Here is a 12,519-nt window from a genome sequence, read left to right as displayed (position 1 = left end):
ATCCATTTGCTGAAGCCACACTGGCTTTTCACAGAGATTTCTGGGAGATTTCTAGGGGACTGTATTTTGGAATTGTAGATTCAAACAACACCACTAAAAGGGCAAACGCCTCATATAGAGCACCCACTGGTGAGTAGTGAGTGCATTTGAGCACTGCCATGGTGGAGTCAAAACTGCCCTCACAGGGCTGTCTACGGGCGGAAAATAGGCAAACTTATACAGGACGTGCGTTTAAATTATCAAGGTCTTAGACCGCATGTAGGGTAAACATGTTCTTGGTGGTACAAACACAGACTGGCCGGGAAAACGGCCGTGCTACAGACGTGCATGAACGTGAAATTTTGGCGTCCAAGCACATGTGCCAGCGTTCGCTCCATGGCCCGACCTCACACTGAAACTGCTGTTGTACCGGTGTCCCACGGCTGTACCACACGCAGTCATTTGAGGTCTCAATTTTTGAGCAGTTCAAAAAATGTGTCCGCGTGTAACTACGGCCAAATTTTGAACCACGTGTATGGGCGTTGATTCCGGGGCCACATCTCGGTCGTTGCAGTACCAGTCCACTGCTAACAGCGTCTGCACCATCGGGTATGACATTTTTTCCATACTCCAGCCGTGATATGGCCGTGTAAGCCAGTGTGACCAGCTCTTTAGTATCAGGTAGCGACAGTCAAGTGTGGACGCCACGAGTTAAAGAACCCGGGTTTAGTGTGAACTTGTAGCATGTAAGTGTAAATAAGTACAAAGTAGGTGAGATACAGGCACAGCGTCCAGATTCTCCAAATCCTGCGGACTCCACAAGGAACTTGTTGTTGCTGTGGTGAGTGTGTGCTCCTTGTGTGCGGCCTTGCAGTTAGAAATCAGGAAATGAGAAAGAATAGATTATGTGGGCGTCCTACACAAGTCATAGGAGCATTTATGTATTGTACATTTGTGCGGTCAGGTAGGAGCCAGTGCAATCACCTTACTAACAACTATCCCTCGTTTCCACTGAGTGGCCCAGATTGGACTGGACCCGGCCGGACGGGACTTTTGAGTGTCTCCGTTACAAAATGGACCCGTTAAGCAGGACTGACTGGAACCATTCCTGGTCCCCCGTTGGACGTAGGTCTATAGAAAAATGGAATGGAAACGTGATGGCGGCTTCTGTCCTCACACGATGTAAACCCATTGATTGGTGTAAAGGTTTTATGACAACTGACCAGCGCTTTTCCCGACTCAAGATCCAAACCGAAAGTTTTGTCCTCACACACACACATACCTGACCCCCGCGGCCAAAGGTTCAATGCTCAATGGAAACGTTCACTTATTTACACTAAGACCATTCCAAGAGGGGACTGATCTGGTGGTGCGATGTGAAGGGTACGGTACGACAACATCACCCATACATCATAAGTGCACAAACATGACAATGGTACGTTCCATCTTCATGACGTCCCTCAAAGTGGTCGTATGAGCCTCAAGGGAACTGCGAAACATACCTGCCCTGTACGAGTCAACCCCCAGTATGGGTCCGCATGACTAAGACTTAAGGTCCAGCATCCAACACAGAGCTATGCACTCTTTGGCCAACATTTCTCTTTTTATGACTTCATGCTTTAGCGATCCATCTGTTTCTGTTTTGAATGCAACTCCACCAGAAGTCAAGTGATACTATAACAGGATGCAAGTGGGAGTAAAGCTTTCTCACAGGAATATCTGCAGAGGCAACTCACCTTTCCACAAAAAGATGATTTTAAGTGTCACCCATTGCACGCTCTCAGAGACCTGCAGAGTACACAGTTTACAGCACCAACACGGAGACACTGAGACTTTTGCCTCATTTGTGTTCACTCCATGCGCTCCTCCACGTTTATGCCTGTGTGAATTTGCACCTTTGAACTGTTGCTGTCACCAGCAAGTGTGTCTGCGTTTGCGAGGATCCCGCTGAATCAATCCATTGGGGAAACGAATGAGATTTTTTTTTTCGTTTTTCTCTCCTGCACATCATTCCCCAGTCTCATTAGAACCCATTCAGTCAATCAAGCATGAATCCCTAACACAATAACATGCAAAGTGCTTTGTCTGTGTGTAATTGGCCTTGCCAGTGCCGTTTTTCTCAAACGGTTAGCTTCACTTGCCTTCCCCAGTCTGCAGCCTGGAGTCCTGCAGGAGAAATGCAACTCACCGATTGAAAGATTCAGAAATAAAAGATTTAAAATATCAAATGGGTAAGTATGGGTCGTGGAGAAACATATAGAGATTTCTGCTTGATCACATTCACTGACTTATATTGTGAGCAGTCGAGCGAAGACCCTGTCTGTCACACTTGTTTCGAATGATCATAATAAACCAGTTAACGTGAACATCAAAGAGGCTGTGCACAAATGAGGGGAGACTGGCGAGACACGGGACTGAAATATACGTCTCCCATTGAAGGAGGTGTTTGTTTACTGCGATGGGTGACACGGCTGACTGACACCCCACTCAAAACCCGGCGGCACATTGTGCTGTGACGCCGTTGATTAAACAGACGCTCTGTTCAGAGCACGATGGGTTCACTGGTGCAAGGAAATGTTATCTTAGTGCTTTTTTTTTTGTATTACGATTGCAGAAAAGGGAAAAAACTATTGACTTTGAATCAGAGCTCGCCTCCAATCTATCCAGGCCAGACTTTGAGAGGGCAGATAAGCATCAGTGGTAGTTTGCTGCCACCTAGTGGTAGAGAAGGCTGCATTTTATGGAACAAAGACATTCCTTAAATACTCACCTTTGCTAGAAAACTGTGGATTCAGCTAAGAGCTAAACTTGTATTGAACTTTAATTATTGAGGCAGTTTTAATTGACACAGCAGGAACAAACACCCCCTGCTCCTTAACAAGATTCAGATTCGCTCCCCCTGTGTTTCGCCCTGAATCTCCTCGCCTGCCTCAGATCGATAGCTTTGTTTGTTTCAGCAGCACCTCCCAGTGTTTCCACTTGTCCCTCTCGGCAGGAAGTGAATTGGATGTCCTGTCCTGTGCTGTGGTTATGCTGTGAATCAAAAAAGCCAAATTAAATTGCCTAATTGGTTTCCTTGGGAAGGGTGAAAAAGATTTAAATTGATTACCGGTAATGGCCTTTTGTGGTGCCGCATAGGCTTGTGCTGTTTGAGGAGGATTTAGTAAAACCAATTAATTTGACTCACCTCTTACGCGCCCTACTTTTGTCTTCCTTTGTCTCTGTCTTTGAGCTTTTTCATCACTCGCTTTTTCCAGTCTCTAATGTCCTTTTTCATACTCCTAAAAATAAAGGGGCTAATGACGATTATGTCACTGGATAACAATCGTTCAGCCCCTAAATGGCTCAACATTGCCCCAGTGGAGAATGCCGACACAATAGTCTAAATATAATCTTTCTCAAACGTGACAAAAGATTATTTAAATTTCTTTCAATTACTCCGCTCGTGCATGTTTGCTTCCAGTTCTGCCGCTCCAGAGGACAAAAAGTAAGACGTCACAATCCCATTTTGTCACACAAGCTGATTAAACCCCTGATACGTCCCCATTTTTCATATCCATGCTTCTGTGCAGCTGCCATCAAACACTGTGACAACCACGCCGACTGTGGCTGTACAAGAGTCAATTTACAACTATTTATTGTGATTTCTCCGATGCGCTGAGAGAGGAAATATGTTTCCCAGTGATGATTATTATCAAAGGAATATTAACTGTTTTATAAATGACTTTTCAACAGTGAGGATCACTCTTCTATTTCTGTTTCCCAGCTGAGTCAAATAAGAGATTTGTGAGCTAGACTCTTTTTTTTTTTTTTTTTCTACAGGAAAATTAAATGCAGTTTGGTGGAAAAGCCTGTAACAAATGAACAAAACGATTTCAAGCACTGTAACTTTATTTATAGCCAGCTTGACGGTTTGCTGCAGAATTTATTAACCTTCCACTTCCCAAGATTCAAAAGAGATGTGTGAAAAAAGACTTAAGAACTGCTATTTAGTTGGATTACAAGCAAACCCCTTAAGCATCACAAATTACTGTAGAAAGAAGGTTGGATTTCATTATGGGATTACTCTACACAGCGTTAGTTCGAGTCTCGCCGTTTCTTTCTTAACTAGCAATGGTCCAAGGCATCCAAATAAAGTAAGAGCGGTGATTTAAATATGACAAGTGTTGCATATGGATTCACGTGCATTCTGACTCTGACATTCAATCATAGAATGACGACAGTGGAAAATACAATAATAGATGACAAAAAACAGCACACTAAATACTGTCTAAAAATGTATAAATCCAGTTTAGCTCTCTGCTAGTATGATGAGGTAATGAAAAAGCTCAAAATAAAAGTTGGAGGTAAAAGGAAAACTATAAAAGCAAATTATACACAAGGCAAAAACAACATTGTTACTTATAGTGTGACTGTAGTGGTTCTCCTGCGTCTTTCTGTACGTTTTTCGCCCCTTAAAAACTCAATCACACTTTCAGCGATTTCAGCAAACTTGGGATCAAAACGTTCAGGTCGTTCAAAACATTACTGTTTTTAGTTTTCATATTTATAAATCTTTGAAATATTGAGCAAAATATGTCCCATAGGAAATGAATGACAAAGTCTTCAAATTTCAACAAACCTTTAAATATTTTCATGAGCTAATCTTTTATAGTGATTTTTTTTTACCAACATTTTAACTAATGTTTTTGGCTAATTTGTTATCTAGTGGGTTTTTTAAGCCTAATTAAGAGCTTAGCTTCTATTTTAGAAGCAAGATTACATTTTTGACTAATTTTTGTTTACTGAGAAATTTTAAGCTATTCTAGAGTTTAGCTAGTATTTAAGCAATGTTAGTTTTTTTTTGGCTAATTTGAAGTTTGGCTATTTTTTAGCAACATGCTAACGTTTTTGGCTAATTTGTTAATTACTGAAGTTTTTACAGGGTAACTAATTTTTAGCTAATTTTTTGTCTACTGTTTTTTTCATCCTAATTTAGAGTTTATCTTCTATTTAGCAACAGACTAACGTTTTTGGCTAATTTATTTTACTGAGGATTGTTTGGCTATTTTCGAGTTTAGCTAGTATTTAAGCAACGAGTTAGCTTTTTTGGCTAATTTGGTGTCTAATTTGGAACTGATTTGGAGTTCAGCTCATTTTTAACCAACAACTTAAATATTTTTGCAGAAAAGGCACGTATTAGGGATTTTCAAGCAATTTTACTGCATTTTTTCATAAATTTAGGTCAACTTCAGCGCTCTTTCGTAGTTCTTTCACAATTTTTCCAGTCTTTTAGCAAATTTAACATTTTGCAAATAGCTTTTTCATTTTCAACAAATCCCTTCAGCAATTAAAGTACATTGCATCACCATTTTTAGCAAAAAGCTTCAGCATCTTCAGGGACTAGTTTCAGTAAAAATCATTCACACTATCATTATCACAGTTAATGAAACTTTTCTAGTTTAGTATTGGTTTAACTTAAGTTGGTTAAGTTTATTAATTTATGGCTATGTGACACCTAGAATAGTAAAATAAACTGTGTAAAGAGGCCTCGTTTGCTCTAACATTCCTGCAGACAGCACAGATTTCAAATTCTAAGCAAAACTTTGGTATAAAGTCTGGTCTTACCTGATTGCTCAGTTTATATAATTAACTTAAAGCACGAAATAACTTATGCTGCGCAACAATGATTAGCAGTCGTCTAGATGGGAGTTGCTAAACACATATATACACATATATTATATATATTGCAACAAGAAAAGCTGCAACAGCCAAACATCTCCAATGAGTATGACAGGTCCTAAGAAGGCAGCTGTATGGCACAAAAGACAATAAAGAGTAATGCACTGCCAGTTCAGGAATAATACGATGGCCAAAGGAAGAGATGCAGACCACAGATGTTTAGACACGAAAGTTTCTCACCATACATGGAGGGTTTTATCCCAAATCCAGCTCCCTGAGACTGTATGCTAGCCACAAGAAAGGAAGCCAAGCACTAGTGAGCGTGGAAGCCACTATCCAGGATGAAACATCCAAGATTCATGAACATGTCAAGCTCAAGGCCCCAGCTAACAGTGTGCTCAGTGAATGTCTCAGGCAATGTACCATCATGCTTTGGGCTTTTTTCTACAAAGGGGACCGCTGACTCATCAGTATTAAAGAAAAAATGAATATGGTGAGATTTCAGTCGAAAACCTTCTTCCATCAGAAGTACTGAATAAGTCACTTCACTGGCTCCCTGTTAATTTAAGAATTCAGTCTAAACTTTTAATGTTTGTCTTTAAAGATCTTCATGATCTTGCCCCAGTTTACTTAACTGAGCTTTTAACTGTCCGCAGCTATCCTAGCGTTTTAAGTTCTGCTAATCAATATCTGCTGGACGTGCCCAGGTCACGTCAGAAACGCTGGAGCGACTGTGCTTTTTCCATTACCGGCCCTCATTATGGAATAAGATTCCTGCAGAACTGTGCATGCTATCAGACCTAACAGTTTTAAATGTCAATTCAAAACTTACCTTACTAGAATGGCTTTTGATGCTCAGTAGTTGGTGGCATTTTATTTTACCTTATTTGTTTTTTTGCATTCTTATTTGACTTTTTATGTATTTTATTTCTGACAACTTTTTGTCATTTTATGCTGTTTTTAATTTTGTTATTAATTTGCCAACTTTTTAACTGTCTTCTTTCATTTATTGTGAAGCAAATAAAGGTGTTGTGAAGTCCTCAAATTGCAATCTTTTTTTATTTGTTTGTTTACAGTTTAACACACCATTAAAAAATGTAATTAAAACCATGAATAAAATAACTCAAAAGTTTGACATAATAATTTTGCCTAGTGGTGGCTGGGAGTGCAGAAATTACAGCCCAGGGTCAGCCCTGAAAGTGAAATATAAATTCAGCTTATTTCATTCATTCCTGTGAGAACATTGAGGGTGAAACTTTGCTGGATCTTCCTGAATGATAATGACTATTAGACAAGCGCCTTCCCTGTCCATTTTTAAAACTAGACTCAAGACTCATTTTTATAGCCAAGCTTTTATAACATATGAGATGTTGCTCTGATTTTTACAATAAAGTTTTATTGTATCTCTTTACGTGTTCTTATCTTTATGCTGTCTTTTATTTGTTTTTTTTTCTTTTATTCACTTATTAATTAAATTTGTTCTTTAGCTAAAAAATAGTGTGAAGTAAGAACAGACACCCCCTACATCTTCTTTTTAAATTTACTTACTTTTATTGTTATTTACATGGTTCATTTCCAACTCTTTGAGTTATTGCTATTCCCCGACTGTCCACTAGGTGGCAACCCAGCGTTCAACTGTATGGAATAGATGTGCACCAGAAGAAGAATAAATCCTCTTGGTGAAATGCTACTAACATCTCAACATATGTGCTGTATTTCTACTCCAAATCACAGGTTAGTAAACAGTTAAGGTGAAAAGTAATGAACAAACGTGACCGAAGGTCTCACAGAAAACAGGGGTTAATGTATTACAGAAAATGTTTGTTGCAAGGTAATGTGTGTTGTAAACTGTGTTGAAAGCTAACGCGCTAATGCTAGCAATCAAGTTTTTTGGGAAAATATGCTAGAAACTAGTTTAAACCGGACAATGGTGCAAGAAACTTTTACATATTACATAATTCATGTATATTTTTGTTTGATGATGGGATTTCCTATATTATTTTTTTTATTTTAAATTCTGTCTCTATAACAGGATATTTGATGAACATTTTACAGACCTCTCCCATAATTTCCAATAGGACATCTTGCAGTAATATTTTGCCCGCAAGTATAAAAAGTGTTCCTGTCTTAGAGCTGTTAACCTGTAAGAGATCTGCAGATAACTGACTGGTTTTTCTGGCTTCAAGACATTAAGCCTACAGATAAGGAGCATTTTTCCTGCTTATGAGTCACTCTAAACACTTCACTGTATGTTTTTTTTTTTTTGTTTTTATTCTGAACAAGATGTCTAAAAAGAACCAAAGGTATTGTTAAATATAAAGAAACAAAAGTTAATTGCTTATAAGTTCTTGAAAATTACGTAGTTTGGAGTTATCAACTATTTTAATAATTACTGCCTGTTTAAAAGACTTCCCTAACGTGAATGACTGGAGTGTTTTAGAACACCACAGCAGTGTTCCTCATTCTTCAGAAAGGAGCTCTCACACTAAAATGCAGAAGGATGAAAATAAAATACATGTTCTTAGAAAGACCCAGTATTTTTAACTACAGGAGACTGTCACATAGTACAACCCTGTCAATTATGTAAGCTATGTAAGGCTGACAAGTCTTCGTTTTCTGACATAACCAAAACTTGCTCATTGTGAGAATGCTGTGGAGCACTAACACTGTAGTGATCCAGTCATTCATTTCTCTTATTCTCTATTCAACTTTTTAAACGATTTAACCACTTCTTTACTTAACTGAAAATGGCTTAAAATCTTCAAATGCCCCCTTTTCAATGAAAAACTTTCAGCACCACAAACGACTTTCAACTACAAAAACCTTTCAACTTTTAAACTATTCAGCAGACTTTGGGCTCTTGAACTTGTATTTTAGGTTTTAAAACTCCTTAATGTTTTTGAGGTCAAAGTCATCATGTCAACAGCAGTTTGGACCAGGCTACAGAATGCTACATGCTAGCCCTTTTGACTAATTTGACATCTCCTGAAGTTTTATTGGCAATTTTGAAGTTTAGCTAACATTTTAGCTACATGCTACCTTTTTTGTCGCAGCTAAGTTGACATCTACTAAGACGTTTTTGGGCTATTTTGGAGTTTAGCTAACATTTTAGCTACTTGCTAGCTTTTTTTTTTTTCCGCTGCTAAATTGACATCTACTAAGACGTTTTGGGCTATTTTGGAGTTTAGCTAACATTTTAGCTACATGCTAGCTTTTTTTTCCACTGCTAAGTTGACATCTAGTAAGATTTTTTTGGCTACTTTGGAGGTAAGCTAACATTTTAGCTATATGCTAGTTTTATCACAGCTAAGTTGACATCTACTAAGATTATTTTGGACTATTTTAGAGTCTAGCTAATATTTTAGCTACTTTCCCGCTGTTTTTTTTTTCACAGCTAAGTTGATATCCTCTAAGATTATTTTGGGCTATTTTGGAGTTTAGCTAACATTTTAGCTACTTTCCCTCTATTTTGGTATTTACTGAGGTTTTTTAGACTATTTTGCCGTTTAGCTAATAATTTAGCAACATCCTATTTTTTTTGACGATATGGCAACTACCGTTTCTTTAGAATAATATGGCATTTAGCTAATATTTTAGCAAGTGATCAGCTTCAGTGTTGTCAGTTATCAGCTTCAGAAAGTTTAGCTATCAGTTTAAGTTCTTGCTATCAGCTTTAACATCTTCAACAGCCACATTCAGTTTACAGCATGTATTATTATCTCAGGTAATGCTATAAATATAGTTATAAACTTGTATTTCCAGATTCCACAGTAGTGTGCTATTATTGGACAAGATAATACATATACAGCTTAAAAAATAAAGGGTTAATTTTATTTTTAAACAATCTTAAAGTACATTTTTGCACTTCCTTAAACTTTAAGATGCCCCATTTTCATTGTTTGGTGTTTGCACTCTGCAAGTACATTGAATAAATTAAAGAAAATGTAGTTTTGCTAAAACCAAGTTTTGTGGTTTATGAAGAAAAATGACTTCAACAGCTTTGATTTGGGTAATATTTTTTTTTTATTTCTTTACATCTGTTCTCTTAAAAACATTTTTACATTAAAGATGAGTCAGTTTGAACCAAGATTATCTCTCAGGTGTCTTTTAAAAAAATAAAAACTATTGCTTCACAGTAGAATCAACTTGAATTAAATCTTGCTGTCCTCTTCCTCCTCAAAGAGAAATAAACGTCTTCAGTCTGCAAATATAACAAACATTCACTGTAAAAGTTGAACTGAACAAATTTAAATGTTATAAAGAGATTTTTTTTCTCACCAATTTAAACCAATGGGTAGCTTGCTGCAGTAGAAATCCCGCACTGGTTGCTTTTGTTCCTGGCCATCTTGATATATCCCTGATCTCCCCATGACAGACCCCAGCTGTGGACAACAACAAAAGTTTTATTTTCTTTCCATCAAGTACTTAAAGCAGTAAAAGAGCCGATCTTATCATGTTCATGACAGAAGACGTTTTTTGCAAAAGATTCAAAGCTAAGATAGGAGAACATCTAATCAAGAGATACCTGTTCTTCACCAGCCAGTAGTCTTGGCCATTTTCTGAACCGTATCCCACAGCCAGGACGCCATGATCGAGCTCTGAGCTGCTGCAGTCCGGCTCGTCATACAGCCCTGAAAAATGTTTAAACATTTGTCAGAAAAACGAAGCTGCAAAAATGTTTTTTTGGCAGCTGCAGTGAGTTCCCACCTGACTCATAAAACTGGAAGGAAGAGTGAGAAGCGTCGATGCCCACAGATATCGGTCCAATGGTGGCCACAGCCTCCTTCAGCGCATCTTCATCACCTGAATTCACATCAACATAGCCAGTGCATGTGGCGCCGACTGCATCTGGTCTGTAACGGCAATCCCGATCCTAATGCAAAAACACAAACGAGAATCCTGTTAGTGTCACAGTGTTTCATGTTCTTGTTTTGTCCACAAGATGACAGCATTTTGCACAAATTTGGCCTAAACAAATTATGATTTCATTAGTCCCTTGAGAAATAGGATTTTACAAGTAATATATCCATGTATGAGTTTAATTAGAGAATAACTCTTATAAGACTTTATACATGTTCCCTTACCTCAGCCTCGTAAGGGTAGGACTCCTCTGTGTCGATTCCTCCGTTGGATTGGATGTACCTAAAGGCGTTATCCATCAGTCCACCCATGCAGCCCATGTTCCCAAAGTCCCCAGAGCAGTCAACCAGCTGCTGCTCGCTCAGAGAAACCAGCTTTCCGGTCTTCCTGAAGGTCTGGCCCTCCAGCGATCCAGTCTGAACAGTGACAAGAAGTTTTAGACCACTGAACTGGAAAGTCTAGAAGATAACTACGTTTTAGTTAAGTTTTTGCACATACAGCACTGAAAGCCCAGCAGGAGCCGCACGCCTTCTGGTCCTTCACATCAGTAACATATCCTTTGTCCCTCCAGTCAACAGTGGCGGGCAGGTCAGTGTTTTCAGGCAGACGGAAAAAGGTGGAACCACGGCGGGGCAGAGAGGCGTTGAAGGAACCCAGGCAGCCCTGAGTGATCAGCTTCTTGTACTCCTCGTTTTCCTGATGAAGAAGGACCAAATACATATTAGTACATATTCATTTTATGGTTATTCACAAACAAATCGGTTTATCCATTCGTACCATGTCAGCAAAGTAAGTCATGCCGAGGCGGTACGACTTGATGCCCTGATCTGCCAGGATGTTGTGCACCAGCACCAGTTTACGGTTGTTCAGCCAGATCTGCCTTCGCTGAGCCTCCTCCACTGGAGAGCTGTAAGTCCTCCCTGAAAATCAGAGTTCATCCATCAGAAAGAGAAGAGAAAGCTGACGCACATTTCCAGCATCACTCCAAACATAAACTCAAGATTTGAAGCAAAAGTCCTTGAAGAAAAATGGCCCACTCCTCACCAAACTTCAGCCTCCAAGCGTGGAACTCCAGGTCCTCCAGAGACAGACTGGCACAGTTGGCCACGGCCAGAACAGCAGCTACAGCGAGCAGAACCTTCATCCTGTCTGAACACGCAGATACAGGAAATCACAGAAGCACTTCTTTCACTTTGACTTTACTTGGGAAATCCTTTCTGAAAGTCAGAACTGAAGCTATAGACGAACCGACACTCCTTTACTTTTTATCTGTGTTAATGTATAACGGAGAAACGTCTTCTTATCAGCCGCCACTTACCTGCTGGTTTGTCAGTGTGGACTATGAAGACTGGCTAAACCCCTTGCTGGTGATATGGAGCCGCTTCACAGAGGAGCTCTTATATACGCAGGTTTGTATATGGTGACAGCATTTCAGTCAGGTGGCTGTCAGGAGTTCATTAACTGGTCGGGTGAGTCAGCTGTAAAAAAAAAAAATAGGTGGAGAAAAGATTTAGTCAGCAAAACAAGGAAGATCCGTCCGGCTCCTATAGAGTCTGGAGTTCTTTTATGACAACAGCATGACGTGTTACTCAGCATTTTTGCTTTAGCAAACCAACAGTCATGTGCTGGCGTGAAAAGAACAAAGATGTGATTTCTGAAGTCGTGCATTTGGGGATGTGGGTCACCTTTGTCTCCAAAACCAAAGTAGCAGCAAAATGCTGCCCTGAAAAACATGTATATGCACTGAAGGAAGAGGCGCTTGTGACACCCACTCACTGAAAGTTGAGCTGCATGAAAACTCAGTTTCACCTGAAGTGTTGCTCCTACTTACCTTCTTTCATTTTTAACATTTTATTCTACAGAAAAATGTATCTGTATGATACATTTCCAGTCAATTATATTTAGGTTTGGACATTCTAACATTAAAGAAGAATGCATTTTATCGATGTTGTTTCCTTCTTTTGTTTCCAGGAAGACATTTTTTCATAATGCATTCAAGGTTTACCGTAAGAGTCATAT

The 12,519-nt window shown here is 39.1% G+C and overlaps 1 protein-coding gene across 1 annotated transcript; it reads right to left on the bottom strand.

Annotated features, from left to right (window-relative positions):
* Window positions 1-9,644: 9,644 nt before the first annotated feature.
* On the bottom strand, window positions 9,645-12,208 carry ctsl.1 (cathepsin L.1). Its single transcript, XM_024274600.2, has 9 exons — window positions 11,819-12,208; window positions 11,545-11,649; window positions 11,278-11,420; window positions 10,999-11,196; window positions 10,725-10,916; window positions 10,348-10,513; window positions 10,166-10,271; window positions 9,919-10,022; window positions 9,645-9,841 (listed from the first exon to the last, which is right to left on the bottom strand). The coding sequence occupies exons 2-8, from the start codon at window positions 11,642-11,644 to the stop codon at window positions 9,923-9,925; spliced, it is 1,005 nt and encodes a 334-aa protein (XP_024130368.1). The 5' UTR covers window positions 11,645-11,649; window positions 11,819-12,208; the 3' UTR covers window positions 9,645-9,841; window positions 9,919-9,922.
* Between the last annotated feature and the right edge of the window lie 311 nt (window positions 12,209-12,519).

This window comes from Oryzias melastigma, linkage group LG22, assembly GCF_002922805.2.
Source record: "Oryzias melastigma strain HK-1 linkage group LG22, ASM292280v2, whole genome shotgun sequence".
Taxonomy (NCBI): domain Eukaryota; kingdom Metazoa; phylum Chordata; class Actinopteri; order Beloniformes; family Adrianichthyidae; genus Oryzias; species Oryzias melastigma.
The sequence above is the reverse complement of the archived record's forward strand: the minus strand, read 5'-3'. Positions and strand labels throughout refer to the sequence as shown.

Bases quoted from the DNA above. Each gene is read 5' to 3' on its own strand.
- ctsl.1 (XM_024274600.2), bottom strand. From the start codon at position 11,644: ATGAAGGTTCTGCTCGCTGTAGCTGCTGTTCTGGCCGTGGCCAACTGT. The intron at 11,421-11,544 runs GTGAGGAGTGGG...TCTGATTTTCAG, and splicing joins CGCTTGGAGGCTGAAGTTTG to GGAGGACTTACAGCTCTCCA. The intron at 10,514-10,724 runs GTAAGGGAACAT...TTTTTGCATTAG, and splicing joins CCTACCCTTACGAGGCTGAG to GATCGGGATTGCCGTTACAG.